General features: G+C 32.8%; 1 protein-coding gene across 1 annotated transcript; it reads right to left on the bottom strand.

Moving 5' to 3' along the window:
* Nucleotides 1-5,343: 5,343 nt before the first annotated feature.
* On the bottom strand, nt 5,344-16,079 carry LOC110649168 (zinc finger CCCH domain-containing protein 5-like). Its single transcript, XM_021803614.2, is given in 11 exon segments — nt 5,344-6,904; nt 9,365-9,582; nt 9,850-9,924; nt 10,798-10,914; nt 11,334-11,426; nt 13,269-13,427; nt 13,566-13,703; nt 13,822-13,974; nt 15,683-15,790; nt 15,793-16,011; nt 16,014-16,079. Coding segments are annotated over 11 exon segments (2,532 nt in total). The 5' UTR covers nt 16,065-16,079; the 3' UTR covers nt 5,344-5,703.
* Nucleotides 16,080-18,502: the final 2,423 nt, after the last annotated feature.

Below are 18,502 nucleotides of genomic sequence, written 5' to 3'. Positions count from 1 at the left end.
GCATTGGAAAGGGCTTACTCAACCAATTTGAAACATCGCAAATCACCGCACTATAAGTTGGATCAAATTTTCTTTCTATCTCTCACAATTAGCTTCTTCTATCTTTTCACAATTGAAAATAGAATTTAGAGGGAAAAAAAATATAGGTAAAAATACCTTTTAAATTCTTGACAACAAATAAGTTTTTGTCACTTTAGATTATCCTTTTAAGTTCCTGAAAATTACTCTCATAGTCAAATAAATTATTGTCAATTTAGTTTATCATTTTAAATCTCTAATAATTATTCTTAGAGTTAAATAAGTTATTGTCAATTTAATTGATCCATTTAAGCCCTTTTGAATCAAAAATTTGCTTTTGCAAGCCCACACTCGACGCTATGTATTCTCTATAGTGCCACTAGGTCATACAGTACTTGAAGCTCATTTTCTACATTTAGTAAGGAACATGCAAAAAAGTATTGAATTCATCATTACGCATGCTGAATGGTAATAATAGTGCATAATTTTCAATCATTTATCTTCTATTGATGAAATTAAGTCACAGAGAGAGAGAGAGTGAGAAAACACTAGAGAATTTAGCTCTTAGGCTATATATTAAAAATGGATGTCAACTAAATGTTCTTCTATCATGTGTAAGTCACATAATAGAGAATAGGTCTCTTTAACCCAAATTTTCAACATTTTAACTGAAAAATAATTGTCAAAGGCTTAAATAGATCAACTAAATTGATAAGGGTTGATTTAACTATAATAGTAATTGTCAGAGTTTAGATGGATCAACATGAGCTTATTTCACTCTAAAAGTAATTGTCAAAATCTTTAATAAATCAACTACATTGATAATAACTTATTTGACTTTATGCGTAATTATCAAGGGTTTAAAAAGACCTTTTGCCAAGAATATATGTAATTTTTTTGCTTATGGGTTTTTTTTTGAATATTTTATTTTCTATGTTAACTCCGCCTAAATAGTTTGCGCTTAGCCGGTCCCAAGCCCGGATAAAGGAGGAGCGTTGCGGTAAGTGACAACCAGCGCAAAAATTTCGTCACACCTTATGATATGGATTCAAATGATATAAACGTTGGGGTGTCATCTACTTACGACACGCTACATCGGAGCCTGGGTGTAGTGAGAAATATGCAAGGGTGTAGGGCGTTCATCGAAAGCGACGAGCCATGCCAGCGCCTGGGTGTGGTGTTAAGTGAGCAAGGGTTCCCACATCATGGACGGATGTGGGTAAAGAAGTTAGTCCATAGGACAAATAGTAGAATAGATAATGGAACAGAACGCAAGATAGACATAGAAAATAATAGAATATATCATAGAAGGAGACTAATTAGGAAGGAACAGGATAGGAGGAGGATCATAGTTGGTACTTGGAATGTTGGATCAATTACAGGAAAATTAATGGAGCTTGTGGATATATTGGAAAGGAGAAGGGTGAATATTGCTTGCATTCAGAAGACTAAATGGGTAGGAGAGAAAAGCAAGGAAGTGGGTAATTAAGGGTACAAACTGTGGTTTATCGGAAAGGAGAGAAATAAGAACGGAGTGGGCATAATCATAGACAGGACATTGAAAGACGCTGTAATAGCTGTGAAAAGAGTAGGAGATAGAATTATACTAGTAAAGCTAGTACTAGAAGGAGAAACAATAAATGTAGTTAGTGATTATACCCCATAAATAAGACTAGATAGTGAGAGTAAACAAAGGTTTTGGAAAGATATGGATGATTTAATGCAAAGCATAACAAATGAAGAGAATATTTTTATTGGTGGAGATTTGAATGGACATGTAGGAAGTGATAGGCAAGGTTATGAGAATGTTCATAGAGGTTTTGGTTTTGGCAGTCGAAATGAGAAGGGAAAAAGCATCCTGGATTTTGCTATGGTATGCGACCTAATACTAGCAAATACCTACTTTATAAAAAAAGAGTCGCATTTAGTGACTTTCAAAAGTGGGCAACATAGAAGCCAAATCGACTTCCTCTTAACCAAGAAGACAAATAGAGCTCTATTCAATGATTGCAAGGTCATTCCAGGAGAGGCTTTAACAAGTTAACATCGGTTAGTGGTCTTGGATGTCAAGTTTAGGAACAATTCAAGTAAGGTCAGAAGAAATAGTGTAACTCGAACAAAGCGGTGGGAGTTTAAAAGAGTAAAACAAGTGAAGTTCGAAAATGAGCTTCTCGAGTCCAAAGCATGGAAGCTGGATATGGAGGCCAATGATATGTGGATACAGATGGCATCAAAGATTAGAGAAGTAGCTAGAAAAGTACTTGAAGAGTCTAAAGGACATGGACCACCTTCAAAAGAGAGATAGTGGTGGAATGAGGAAGTACAAAAGGCAATGAAGAGAAAAAGGGAATGGTATAAGAAATTACCTAAATGTGATAATAATGAGGCATATAAACAATACAAGATAGCAAAGAAAGAGGCAAAAAAGGCAGTTAGTCAAGCAAGAGCACAGGCCTTTGAAAAGTTGTATGAGAAACTTGAAACTAAAGAAGGGGAGAAAGATATTTATAGATTAGCAAGGAGGAGAGAAAGAAAATGTCAAGATTTCAATCAAGTTAGGTGCATTAAGGATAAAGAAGGAAAAATGTTTGTGAAAGATGAGGACATTAAAGAAAGATGGAGAAATTATTTTAATGATTTCTTTAATAATAATCAAAATGGTAATAGCATGAATATAGATTATAGAACAACAGAAAAGAATGTGAATTATACTAGAAGGATTAAATCTTTAGAAGTAAAGGAAGCACTTAAGAAAATGAAAGTGGGTAAAGCCTGTAGACCCGATGGAATACCAATTGAAGTGTGAAAGTGTTTGGGAGATATGCGAGTGGCATGGTTAACTAAATTATTTAATAAGATTCTAAACTCAAAGAAAATGGGGGAGGAGTATTTTAGTACTTATTTTTAAAAATAAGAGAGACATACAGAGTTGCTCAAACTATAGAGGAATTAAACTCATGAGCCATACTATGAAGTTGTGGGAGAGAGTTGTGGAGCATCGACTACGTCATGATACTTCTAACTCTCTCAATCAATTTGGCTTCATGCCCGGTCGTTCAACTATGGAAGCGATCTTTCTCATTAGAAACTTGATGGAGAAATATAGAGATGTGAAGAAAGATCTACACATGGTTTTTATTGATTTAGAGAAAGCTTATGGTAGTGTTCCAAGAGATGTCTTATGAAGTGTGTTAGAACAAAAGAGGGTATCTATTAGATACATATAAGTGCTGAAAGATATGTATGAAGAAGCAAGTACTATTGTGCACACAGTGGGAAGGGACACAAGAGATTTTCCGACCTCAATTGGATTATACCAAAGATCAGCTATAAGCCCTTATCTTTTTACATTAATTTTAGATGAATTAACGAAACATATACAAGAGAGTATTCCTTAGTGCATGATGTTTGCGGATGATATTGTTATGATAGATGAGACACGAGAAGGAGTCAAAAGAAAGTTAGAGCTTTGAAGAAGTACTCTAAAGTCAAAGAGCTTTAAATTAAGTAGAACGAAGACAGAATACATGCATTGCAAATTCAGTGAAGGCCAAACTAGTGATAGAGAAGGAGTTAGTTTGGATGGAGTGGTACTGTCCCAAAGTAATCACTTTAAATATCTCGGCTCAATCCTTCAAGTAAATGGGGGATGTGAGGAGGATGTTAGTCATAGGATTAAAGCCGGATAGTTGAAGTAGAAACGTGCCACGGGAGTTTTATGTGAACGCAAAATTCTTAATAAATTGAAAGGAAAATTTTACTGTATAGTCATACGACCGGCTATATTATATGATAGTGAGTGTTGGGCATTGAAGGAGTTATATGCGTCTAAGATAAGAGTTGCAGAGATAAGAATGTTAAGGTGGATGAATAGCCATACTAGACTAGATAAAGTCCGTAATGAGAGTATTAGAGAAAATGTAAGAGTGGTGCCAATTGAGGATAAGTTGAGAGAAGGAAGATTGAGGTGGTTTGGTCATATAAAGCGTAAACATATGGAGGCTCCAGTTAGACAAGTAGAGCACATTAGGTTAGAGGATAGAAAGAAAAAAAGGGGTAGACCTAAACTGACTTAGAAGAGAGTAGTACAACATGACCTAGAAGTATTATATATTTCTGAGGATTTAACCCAAAATCGTTTAGAGTGGAGAAAGCGAATCCATATAGCCGACCCCAAATTTTTGGATAAAAGTTTAGTTTAGTTTAGTTTAGTTGTATTTTATTTTCTATGTTTTTTTCGACAAAATTATGTTATTAATATTAACATATTTAACTTCATTGGTTGATTTGATAATTTTTTATTATTTAAAAACTTTAATACTAACAAAAACAAAATTAGAAGAACTTAATCAAATATAATTAAAAGATAAGTAACAGACAAAAACCTTAAAAGTGAATAAATTTCAATAACTATCCCTGAACTCATATAGTTATAACACTACAGTCCTTTAACTTTAAAATGTAATATAAAACCCTCTCAACTTTTAAATTTTACACAGTAAAATCCCTTTAACTTTCAATTATTGATTTTTTAGTTAAAAATTGATATGAATAGCTCTCGCATGACACTTAATCAATATTTCTCTCTCCTCTCTTATGCAAAGTGTAAAATTATTCTCTTTACGCATGAAAGATTATTTTGCCTATAGAGAGAAAAATATTCAATTTACACATGACTTGAGAGAGAAAAGATAAATAATGACTAAACTCCATGCTTGAACTGTCCAAGTCAGCGTTTAACTGAAAAACTGATAATTGGAAATTAGAGAAATTTTACTATGCAAAATTTAAAAGTTGATGGAATTTTATATTACATTTTTAAGTTGAGAAATTGTAATATTACAACTAAATAAGTTCAGGGACAGTTATCAAAATTTATCCTCTTAAAAGTAAAGCTATAGAGGGCTTTGGGATAGTTTTTGCCCTTTTAACTTCAAATAGAGCTCGAACCCAACCATGAAGACGACTCATTGGCTGTGTCCATTATAGCTTCAATACTTAGAACTATTTACCCCAGATTTTAGAAGGCACAAGCATAAGGCCGCCGATCAGTTAAGCATCCAGGGAAAATGAGTGTCCCAAAAAATCAGATTGGAGCAACCAATTAATAGCTCTATCAATCACATGTATATTCTGCCAGAAGCTGGAATGTGAGATTACTTGATGGAACTCTGATTTTGTAAATTCAAAATTTGCGGTTAAACCTTTCAAATACCACATTTAGAGATAATCAAATTATCCTTAGACTTAAGCAAACGGCTAAATTGTCCAAGTACAGAGCAACTCTTTTTGTGCTCTAACTTAGAATAGAAGAGGGCAAGGAAATAAAATAACTTCCAGCACTAGATTCCCAGTAATATATTTCTTTCTCGTGCCATTAAAAACACAAATCCTGGTATTACAAAACGCACCTTGTTACCATGTGTCATTATGACCCAGACATTCTTTAAGATGGGCCTCATGCTCATAAGGAGAAATCTGTTTATCTTTCCACAAGTTTTCAAGCGTTCTTGTCCCTCAAATCTTTGATGTGGTTTCATGATAAAGCTTGCAACATATCTCGTCCCAACGACATGATTTACAACACCAACATCATTAGCAAAATTATGGGGTTTCAAAAGATGGTTCAGATTCCCAATATTCTTTCTTGATTTCTTAGTTCCTCAAGTAATCCGAATTTCAATTTTAATTAGAACTTCCATCATATCGACCTGGACTGCCAGAATCATAACTCCTGACACTAACAGATTTTGTAGTTGAGTTTCCATCTCTATCAGGACTTTCAGGTTTCCACCGATCCTGCTCATTAATTTCTTTAATGGATTTGTATCTTGAATCATGATCAAACATGTATCTTCCATTACATGGGTCCACAATTTTTCTGGAATTCAAACTCTCTTCATGAGAATTTGTTTCATTGCTTTCTCTGCCTGAATAGCTTCTTCTGCTCGAAGGACAATCCAATGGATTTCTTTTTAGGTGAGATTTACCCATTTCAATCTCCTCACAGTAAGACTTTTCTTTCAACCGCTTCGCAGTTCTCCCTTCTTCATCTGAAATCTCTTGTTCAATTTTCTTCGAGCGCCTCCTTTTATGACTATGATGTCTTTCCTTGTCTAACCACTCATCATTGGAATCAGAATCGTAAGTCCTGTACCTATCATCCCAATGATCATCCGTGAAATCAGAGAAATTGCTCTTATGTCTTGAACTTTTCCTTGCAGGATGATCATGTCTGCCTTTGTTTTTGTCTCTGTATGACAAATCTTCCACGGAACCAGTACCAAGATTTACATCTCCACGATAATCTGTGGACCTTACCTTGCTCTGGTGTCTTGAGCTTCTCCCCCTATGGTGTTTTTCTCCATCTCTGTCTCTATCCAACCTGTATCCATCCATTGCATGAGATTCATTCTTCCTCTCTCTATTATCATCCAGCAATGCCTCTTTTTCACAGATTTCTGAACTTTTGGTGTGCACCTGGTGTGTTTTTCTTTTTCTGCTCCTACCAGACCACTCATTGGAATCAGCCTCATGAATCCTCTGCTTGCTCTTCCCACTAAAACGATCAGTGGAGCATTCTGACACTTCACCATGGTCTTTTGACCTTTTTCTCACATGACTACCATTCTTATTTTGTTTTCTGTCCAAGTTAATGTCCCTATCCGACCAACTTCCATCAGAATCAGAATCATGATTTCTGTGATCACTATTATAATAATCCTTTTCGCATGATTTTTCATCAAGGTTTCTAATTTGTTTCCAATCATCATCTGCACACCTGTGCCAGCGAGCGCCTTGTTGAACCCTATCTTCACTGTCACTGCTTTTACCAGAATAAGGGAGCAAGTGATCTATGTCCCTGGATCTAGATCTTGCACGATGCCTGAATAAAAATTAGAAATGTATGAGCAAAGAAAAAAAACTGTCATAGAACAGAAATGCATAAGCATTTGTGAGTTGCATGCTTTTACATGTGCCTTGAATACTGAAGTGGAAAAAAGTGAGGATGAAAGCAAAAACAAACAAAATGACTCTTTCCAATATAATCTAGAATGCAGACATTTAGCAAATATGAGTTTGCAATAAGATATCATACGACTCTAAAAGCATGTTATTTTAGAACCACAAAACTAAAACCTAAGAATCAAATAACACCCTTGCAAAGTACTTCAAACAACATAAAACATATATATGAATCACAAGCTTCAAAAATATACATCAATCTATGGTAATCTTATCCCTAAAGAAAGTAGAAGATTTAACTGAAATTCTTAGAAACACAATAATGCAGAACAGGAAGTTTAGAATTTTATTTAAGAATTTTAATTATTATAGAATTAGGAAATTTAAAGAGTTTTTATTATTTAGGAATTTTCTTATTATTAGATCTATTATTTCCTAGTTTATCTTATTTAGTATTCCTAATTAGAGTTAATTAATTGTTGAGAATTAGTTCTCTTTTCAAAGGATTGATCCTTGTTTTGTTCTTTGTTTTTATTCGTTCTACATCAATTTTAGTATCAGAGCCCAAATTCAATCCAAATTTCCATATTTCTGCAAACTTTCAAAAACCTTTCAATCTGTGTTCTAACCTCTTTCAAAATTTTCATTTTCCTTGTTAAAATTTTCATTTGGCCTTCAAAATATATACTAACTAGTTTACTGTTTATTATTTAAAAAAAAAAAATCCAAAAGCCAGAAACAGATTTTCCGACCATCTGACTCCCAAGCCCTTCTCCGACCACCGATCTGCCCATCCCTATTGTCGGAAGTACCGTCCGCAAACCTAGCGCCAATTCCTTTCAAGTCGAGCCTTCAGATTTGCATTCACACCTAAGCTAGAAGGTGAACTCATGTAGTTGTGCTGAGCCTGCATGCACAAGATCTACATTATTCTCTTTGGCACATCACTGACCCACATCAGCCAACACATCACTGCCCCATCAGCATCCACTGCCACATCACTACTACCCAGTCAGCAAAATTTTCAAGGTGCCCTTGGCTAATTTGGACGTGCTGGTTCTGTTTTTAATGTCCATTTTCGATGACAATTACTCCTAAATTTGCTGAAATTTCAGTTTTCTTCGAGGTTAACTTCTTTAAATTGAAATCATAATGTGGTTTGACAATGGATAACAAAATAACTTTAATGATTCATCAGTACAACTAGATGAGTTAGGGATACGATTCAAGGAATAAAGACTAAGATTGATGGATACTATGAACAGCTTGATGAAATATATTATTTGATAAATTTATATGATGGTCCTAATTATGCTTCTTGTGGTTTATTTGATGAGTATCAAGATATACAAAAAATCTTACAATATCGGGGAGAAAGCACTTGAAGAATGTAAAAATGAATACCATGTTCAACAAACTCATCAACAAGTTAAAGATAAAGAACTTGAAGAGTTTGAAGCATGGAAAGAAGCGCATATATATGTTTCAACTGAGAGAGCAATTGGATACAAGAAAAAGTATTGAAAATATCAAAGTACAAATTCTTGAAAATGCAAGAAAACTACGAGAAGAGCAAGAAAAGCAACTTGAAATTGAAGAACAAAAAGAGCAAGTTGAAGATGAAATTGAAGAAGAGCAACTTGACATTGAAGACGATCAAGCTACAGAGCTGATAATGAAATTGAAGAATCCAAAGTTATAGTTGTTGAGCCTTCACCAGTTGAAGAGTTTATTTTAGAGCAAAAATTCAACCAAGTCTCAACTGTTATTCTAATTAATTTTATTTGTCCAAATGTTTCCAAGAATAAAAAAGAGAGCGCAAACTTCTTCAAGTCAATCTTGCTGCTACAGGGTTCTCCGCATTTGGTTTGTGATCCTTCAGCACTTCAAGACTAGAGGACGAGTTTTCTCCAACCAGGGGAGAATAATGCAAAATAGGAAGTTTAGAATTTTATTTAGAAATTTTAATTATTATAGAATTACGAAATTTAAAGAATTTTTATTATTTAGAAATTTTCTTATTATTAGATCTATTATTTCCTAAAATATCTTACTTAGTATTCCTAATTAGAGTTTATTAGAGTTTCTATTCCTAAATTGATTAGGGTTGTAAACTCTATAAATAGAGCTAATTTTATATCATTCAATAGCTTTAGACTATGATTATTATTAAGATTAATAAAATCGTTGAGAATTAGTTCTCTTTTCCAAGGATTGGTCCTTGTTTTATTTTTTGTTTTTTTTTTTTTTTTGGGTTCTACATCACACAATTTTACAATTTTGGAATCATTATTCTTGTTCAAGAACACAACATAAATTGATCACTACAAAATATTCCAATATCGTATGTTGATCCTCCGCTAGAACTTAAAGTATATACCTGTCTGTGTCCGCTGGTATTGTCTTGCTAGACGTCCTTGTATGCTCAAATTTTTCTTTGTCCAACCTGTATTTAGATTTATCAGAGTAACCAAATAAAGCAGCCATCTTTTTCACCCAATATCTAGGAGGTGGTTTATCCCGATCAGCCCATTCATAGTCCCCACCAGGATTACGGAAACAGTGGATAAAATTGCAAGCCGTTCCATGAGAACATGTCTGATAAGATGACGACACAAAAATCATTAATACAAGTACCAAAAACACAAAAATATCAAATACAAAAATGAAACTATACACCATGCATCAAATTATCAGGAAATTATCAACTTTTTTTGCATGGGAAAGTTCTATTCTACCTAAAATGGAATGGTGGACCTTATTTGATTAAAATAAAGAGAAATACAGAGGAAACCCCAAATCAATGGATCAAGAGGATATGACTAATTAAAGAGAGAAAAGAAAGAAGCAGCACATCATATATACCTTGAGCCTTGACTTCATATAATCTCCACATATAGCAACCTTCCATCTTGTCACATTGACAAATTCACATTTTACCTATAAAGAATCATGTGATACATACCTGATCAAAAATGCATTACCTAAGAAAAAAAATTACTGTACAAAGCTAGGAAATCAATCGACCACTTTGAACGGTGACATGGAAACTAAAGTAGCTAACACCCTAATGCACACAGGAATATAGCTTCGTTGGCAATCAAGTTTGGTGATGCATTTCAAAACTGATTTGATGCTTTTCCAAATGTAGTTCAGCAAAAGCTGGGGGCTGCAAGCACAGATTGCTAAAGCAACTACACAGCAGCACTAAACACATACTACATTGTACTCATACCTTTGAAAACAATGTATGGACTCATTGATGTAGAACACTCATCCACCGAAAACATCATGTCATCTATTTATGTTGTTCACACTGGTATATGCATAAGCATATGGAAGTGATTTACGTAATAAATCATATCAAGTATGAAATCAGTGCATTGTTGAGATGCTAAAGATGGAATGGCCCCAGGGTTAACCAAGACCCCTTCTTCCTAAGCTCATCTTTCAGCATTGCTTGTCAAATTTGAAAACCATCTATATAGTGTTAATAGTTAATCCACCCAGAAGACAGCCACCACTGAATCAAATTGTTTGTCATAACAAATGTTTTCCATACCAAAGATTTTTCAAAAATTATTAAGAAAAGATATGAGTACAGATTTTAATTTCTACATATCCAATTCAAAAGAGGGATGCAACTGATGCAATAACCTCAAAACATAAAAATACATTCATAACAATTTGTAAAGTCCAACATGACAGGAAAACAATCCTTAGATGACAATAAATCAGCTAAATAGGGCTTATTACAAATTTGCAAGTTAAAACCAGTAAAGTACTTGTTCAAATTTGAATGATAATTATTACCTGTTTTCCAGCAAAGTAGCGACCATTGATAGAGTGATAAGCAAGTACAGCTGAATCCAGCGATTTATACTGGACATAAACATTCCCTCGCAAGTGGAATGAACCATTCTTACAAACCTGCCATGAACATCGTATTCATTATTCCAAAAGTAGATTAGAGGAGGAGGAGAGCACAAACATACATAACAATCATGAGCTCAAGTTAAAAAAGAATAATAAAAAACACCAAGTATTATCTTGGATCAGTTTTAGTTTTGAGATGAGAGGGAGCACATAGAGAGAGAGAGAGAGAGAGAGAGAGAGAGAGAGAGGAATCAGCTATAGTTTCTTTGGAAAGTGAAATACCATCTTTCTCATTATTTGGCCCCATATTCTTCATTTTGTTGATCCACATGCCTTGAAATAACAGGATTTTAAAAGAAGCAAGCAAATAAACAAGTTTCTCAATGGAAAAAGACAAGAAGATTCTGAAGTGCATCAGAAATATGTTATGTAAATCACAGACTAGCAAAAAGAAATAGACAGCAATTAGCAACCTTGAAATTCACTATTTCCCCATACTTCAAGAACTCTGTGTGCACATCCTCATAAAATTCTTCGTAACAGTGCTCAACCTCTTCATCTGTATACTGAAAAAGAAACATGACAAATCAAAAGCAATTTTCCTGTTATAGGTAAGCAAATATTCTACAACAGAAACAAATGATGAATCTTGCAACTACAGACTTCCAACAACGTAACATATAAGCAATTCCCAACAAAATAATGATAAATACAAAATATACTCCAAGACCATTCCGCAAGAAGCTAGGATAAGCAAATGCAAAGCACAAGATGACTGAAGTTACCAAGACATCAGACTTATGAAGCCCTAATTATTTTTATATCATACCAGTTTTATAGTTGATTTAAATAATTTAGAATGATTTTACATTTTTGCAGTCCTTAGTACATATCATAAAGTAAGACTTATCCTGCATTCATTATTTAAGTGAAGAACATAAAATATAAGTAAGCTCTTTCAGCTTTCCATTTTTCTAAAACACATTATAAAGTATGTGAAGCTTTCAACCAAATACACATACAAATGGTTTTTGCTGCCTTCAATTGGTATCCTTGAAAAAGCAATAACAATCATCAAGAACACAGCTCTGCTGCCCAGATATGCCCAACAAACTACTAATGGTTAAGGAGTCAAAAGACTCAAAACTCATGGTCAAATTAACATCCTAATGCAAATATCAAATAATTCCTAAGCCAAAAAAAAATCTCAAATTTGAAATATAAGCCAGAAAATTTGCTACAAAATACTGTATGACATGCTAACAAAAAGAAAAAGAAAATATATAAGATCTCATTGATTGCAACACATTATAAAGGCACGCTTACCACATGCCGAATCTAATATAAGATACAGGAAACAGGAGCACAGATTAGTAGAAAAGGAAACACAAGATAATTGTACAGAACTAATATTAAGATCAATTACATCATTGATATGGATTAACAAAACTAAGATAAACAAGTATAGAGACATTCAGTGGTAACCACTCCCATTTCCAGTAAGTAGGATACAGAATAGCAAAAGTCTTTTCTTCAACCAACTAAGGCCAAAACCATGTACCTCCATCAAAGTAACTCTTGTGAGGAACCTCCGACTTAACTTATGTCAAGCACAACAAAAATAATCTCAAAGTAGAAAAAAGGTGGGAAAAAACTATACAATCAAGCATTAATATGAAGGGATGATATAACATCATTAACTAAAAGAAAGATAAACAATGATGAAAAAGTTCCAAAGAACATGAAAATTAAAATATTAAGAACAAGATTTTTTTTTCCCAATGGAAATCTAAAAAAAAGGAGAAAAACGTAACTTAAGCCAATACAAGAAGCATTTGCAAATTTATAATGACATGGACTCCTAAAACATAATGTCCTGAAGCAAATACAACAGGCACTTGCAGTTTTGCACAGGGATTAGATTTCTAAAACACATTATCAAAAGACAGGACAAGTAAAATTTCAATTGCTTAAAAACCTTTCAAGGATAAGCAGAAGCATATTAAAGACATGTTGTAATGAATGTCAACAACAAACCTTTTCTCATTAGAAAGCAGAATCAACAGGGTACAAAGTCTAGTCTTACAATGAAGTGCGCTAAGTATCAACAATTTGATGTCTAATCTTTCAGCTCACCTTTATTAAAATTTCCAAGTTCATTGATAAACTAGTTCATGAAAGCAAAGAATGAATGCTAGTGATACAATATAATTGAACTCCAAATGTCAACCTTTTACTAAAAACTTAAGTTTCTTTCTTAGAGGTGTAAAGATGCAAGCAGAAATGTATTAAATGCTTTCTCTCATCAAGTAAAAATATATATATGCTTTCAATGATTCTGCCACACTCCGATGTTTGAATGATCTGACATTAGGATACAAGACACATGAAGGCAGCATTTAACAGACCTCGAGCCCCTCATCTTGTTCCCAAGAAAGGCCAGGACCATTATACATGTTCTTCATTAGTAATGTACACGCTTTATCAGGATAAAAATGAACTCTGCTGCAGCGCTGGCCAAACCGACAAGCTCCAGTCTTTAAATGGAAAGGACAATGAGCTTTATCCTGCCAAAATAAAGCTGAGAGATTAGACACAATTATCCTTCATAACACCGAAGGTAGCCACGAGTCAATTCACATAGAATAAGAAACAACAGCATGGATCAAGATTACTGTGATAAATTAACTAACACAAAAGCATACCTGTTCAGTTCCAAAATTAGGTATTTGTTGAGCAACATTATCAAGAATCTGATCAGCTGAAGTCATTGATGCATTTTGGTACTCGGCAAAGGCTTCAGATTGTGGAGGAAGGGGATTTGAAATAGGTCTATCAGAATCCTGCAAAGCAAGGCATAACATTTGCATATAATATTTCTGCCACAACCAAAACAAAAGGGGAAACAAAGATAAAAGTAGAAAATATTATAATCTAAGCAGAAGATAAATGTTGCTTCACCTCATTTCCATTCTGTTGATCTGCACTCTTCTTCGGAACCCTAACCCTTTTCTTCCGAACAATTATCTCATTTCCTTGCCAGATAATTTCTGCAGGCCCCTCTTCTACATATTCCCAATCATCATCCTCATCACATTCATTCTCCTTTTCAACCTGCCAAATGGAGAAAAAAAAAGTATTAAAATGAGAAGTATTAATCACAACACCAAAATACTTCCACTCCATTCTCCTCCTCCTTTTATGGGTACCAAACACAGAAATTTATACTTATAGCTGATATAACAAAACAATTTAGCTTATTTAAGAGAGCCTATAAAAATTAGCAACTCAACTCAACTCAACTCAACTAAGCCTTTATCCCAAAAATTAGCAAATTGAAGAAAAAAAAAATCATTCACATCATACAGTTGGATGAGCTTGACAGCAAAAATGTCCCTTTTTTTATTCCCTCTCTCGTGTAAAAGATGAAATCTAAACAAGAATCAACAAAAACAAAATCCAAAAATAAATAAATAAAAGAAAGAGGATAAGGCATCCCAAATGAACACACAATATCATCAATCTCTGATATTGTGCCACATTTTTTAGCAAGAAAACAAAGCTACAACTTTATGTTAACTTTTCTTTCCCCACTGCCAGGCATCAAGTCACAACCTCACAACAACACTTCCCAGCAACTAGATATGAGATAACAAATACTCTAAAGCCTTAGAGAACGCATCTACAGAGAGAAAGCACAGAGCAGAGGGTGAGTTTATCACATCAGAATATCATACCAGAGAAAGAATTATTTTCCTGCTTTCTGGATCTTTCCTGACAATTAAGTATAGCTCAACCAAAATATCTCAAATCCCAGTACTCAGTTCATAAGGGAAAATAATGTGTAAAAGTATAAAACAAGATAAATGTTAAGATTGTAGGACAACAATTCTACCCTATTCCCTTTTCACACAGTTATCCCAACTTTTATCAGCAATTATAGCAAGTATGCAATTAGTTTAGTATACTAGAATGAATTCGGCTGGCATAGGTTCTTTCTTTTCCCATATTCTCTCAGCAACCAAACAGAACTCAAAACAAGGTTGTATGATATGAGCTTACACATTGGTTTTTAACAGTAAAATACAACGCAACACATACTAGCTCGCGTTGGCCAAGACAGACCATATATTGCCCTTATGGCAACATTTTTGCATGATATGGACTAATATATTGCTGCATCCAGCAGGCTTCTTCTCAAGTCATTTAGCTATTTTTTTTAAAGGTACAGTCATGAGTACAACAGACATAACCATTATATTTTACCATAAGTCTAAACATGGCTTCAGTGGACATAGTTGAAATTGTTCTCAACATTAGCCGTCCCATGATTTCTCATCAACCAAACAGAAATAAGAAATACAATGCACAAAAAAAAAAAAAAGTTTCTTCACTTTACTCCGCTTGCAATTTCCCACCAAACAACAGAATACAACCCTTCCCCAACCTAACACACCCCATCAAAAGAAAACAAGAAGAATGAGACGAAGTGCAATTACTCAAAACTAGTCAAAGTCATTCTTCTGGCATTAAAATCAAATATTCCACTCATATTCCCCTTCCTTCAGATTTCCTCATGAAAACAGCAAGCAAATAAAGCGAAAATATCAGAAACAAACAAATAAATATAACGAAGGTACAGGTTTATCAATTGCCAAATCTACTATCTCAGCAACCAAACAAATGTCAAAATAACACATGAACTACAAATTCTCACACAATCTCAGCAACCAACCATAGATGGAATTCACAAGAAACTGAGGGAATTGAAAATTACATATGCATATTAGGAAAATATATGTATAAGCGGAAAAAAGGTTACCTGCAATCTCTTAGACTCTTCCTCTTCCAAGGCCTTCCTCCTTTCCTCTTCTTCTTCCTCCTCCTTACTCTTCCTTTCCATCTCTTCCAGCCACTTCCTCTCTCGCTCTCCTCAAATTCCTTCCTCTCGCTCTCCATTCTCTGTCTCTCCTCTTCTTCCATCTCCTCGGCTCTCCTCTGCTCCTCCGGATCGTTCATTTTCCTCTCCTCGTCTTCTCTCTCCTTCTCCGCAATCTCTCTCCTAAATTGCTTCCTCTTCATCTTCTTCCTCTCCTTCCTCTTCTCTTTCCTGCTCATCACCTCCGATTTCTTCTCTTTCCTCGTCTCTCCTCCTCCTCCTCCTCCTCCTCCTCCCTCTTTTGCTCCACAATCGGTTCTGCCATCTTCTATTTATTTCCACTCGCGAAACCTATTGCTATTATCTCCGGTAATACCATAGCTAGGGTTTCTTTCCAATTGGGTCCGTTTCTGTAATGATCAGTTGCTGTGTATGCTCAGTAGTGGGATTCTCCTGAATTTCAATTATCAGCTGAATATTGTTTGGGTACTTCGTTTTTAAAATTAGTTTTTTCACTCAAAAATTATAATTTTAGCAAATTTTTATACTCCCTCCACCTACAAATGGATTTACTTTTACTTTCATATAATTAAAAAATATAATTAATATAATTAAAATAACAAATTTATTTTATTAAAATTAAATAATTATTAATAAGTATTCGATGCAGTAAGGCTCAATACCCTTCTAAAAAAAATTTAAATTCAATATACAAAAATTTAATTTTAATTTTTTAAAAATATTATTAAAAAAAAGGAGTCATAAATCTAAATAAATTAATATTATATGAACTATAAAATGAAAATAAATAAATAAATTAAATAATTAAGGTTATTAAATTATTTTTAAAATGGCAATTAAATAAAAATGCTAAATATTTAAGTAAATTCTCTTTTATATTAATAATTTTTAATTTTATGTAAATTAGTCATATTTTTTAAATTTGTCATAAATAAATTCAATAGAGTCAAATTAAATTTAGAAAGTTAATGAAAAATTATAATATAATATAAATAAATATTTGATTAACAAATAAAAGTTTGAATATAATTATAATTTAACATAAATGTTTAATATTTTTAGTTCATAATTAAACTTTATACTTAAAAATAAATTTTATTTTATATTTATTTTTAATTAAAACTTTATACTAAAATATTTTTAATAATTTTAATTAATGTAATTATTTTTTAAATTAAGTTAGATAAATTTATGTTTTTCCGAATATAAAACATAAAAATAAATTTTTATATTTTTACAAAGCAATTTTAAAAAAATAGATAATTGAAAATATATATATATATCCCATATAAATTATAGTATTCATTAAATAAAATATATATTTTATATATATTTTACTTTAATTAGCATGCATATTTTATATAATAGATATTATAATTAATGATAAATCAGTTTTAAGCTAAACTTTTTACACTAATTTTTTCCCCTTTCTCTTTCTTTTTCTTTTTCTCTGAAGAGAAGTATAGTAATATTAATATTATCGCATTGAGTTTTTTTCCCTTTAAATTAAAATTCAAACTCATTAGTAAATTTTTCGAATAATTAGTGAGTAATAATTAAAAAAATATATATGTAGGCTTGATTTATCAATAGATCAAAATATATGGTACATAATATTAAGACATAAATTTTATATAATTTATATAAGTTTTCCACATTTCAAAAACTGGTCAAAGATAAAAAAAGTAAAATATGCGAGTTCTTGACAAAATTTAAGCCTGATTAAGAATAAACTATATGTAAAAATATACATTTTATTTAATGAATACTGTAATTAATGTAGATATATTCTTTTCAAAATTGTTTTGTAAAACTGTATGAATTTATTTTTACATTTTATATTCGAATGCATAGATATATCTGACTTGATTTAAAAAATAATTACGTTAATTAAAATTAAGTAAAATATTTTTAGTATAAAGTTTTAATTAAAATTAAATATAAAATAAAATTTATTTTTAAATATAAAATTTAATCAATAGACTAAAAATATCAAACGTTTATGTTAAATTACGATTATATTCAAAACTTTTATTTATTTATCAAATAAAACTTAAAGCACAATATTATAATTTATCATTAACTTATTACATTCAATTTCACTCTATTAGATATAATCTGTCACGACCCAACCTATGGGCCGGACCGGCACTAGGACCTGGGCCAGCCTAAAGCCCCCGAGGCCCGTAGTAAGCCTAACTGTTCATTAACCCAACTCTAAGGCCCATTTGGGCCCAATTTCAAGAAAACAAACGGACAGAGTCCGGCCATAAAATGGACTTTCCAACGGGGAGTTTTCGACTCACCCGACCTGTAAACACAATATATAGTCAATTGGGGAGCTCAGCTCACCCTCCACATACTCATCAACATAATAATAAATGGGAGCTCAGCTCCCTCATCCAATCCATCAAAACAGACATAGAATATCAAGTTTACAGGTCCAACATAATAATAATATTACAGACCAAATTCAATTAATTAATGCTAACACATGCGGAAATTCTAGGAGTAATTAAAATTACACAAATATTGATAAACAACCTGCGAAGTAGAAAAGCAGGTTAACCCAGAACAAAATATCCTCCTGTGGCCTGTAAAAATTTTTGAACAGGAGTGAGCGTTCAACTCAGAGAATAAAATATCAATCTTAACTATAATCTCTATAACTATCTGAACTAATGCACCCTGTAGAGTGAAATGCAACATAAACATCATTTTCACATCATAACATCAAAAAGG

This window comes from Hevea brasiliensis, chromosome 14 (genome assembly GCF_030052815.1).
Source record: "Hevea brasiliensis isolate MT/VB/25A 57/8 chromosome 14, ASM3005281v1, whole genome shotgun sequence".
Classification (NCBI taxonomy): domain Eukaryota; kingdom Viridiplantae; phylum Streptophyta; class Magnoliopsida; order Malpighiales; family Euphorbiaceae; genus Hevea; species Hevea brasiliensis.
Note: the sequence above shows the minus strand (reverse complement) of the source record. Positions and strands in the feature narration are given on the sequence as shown.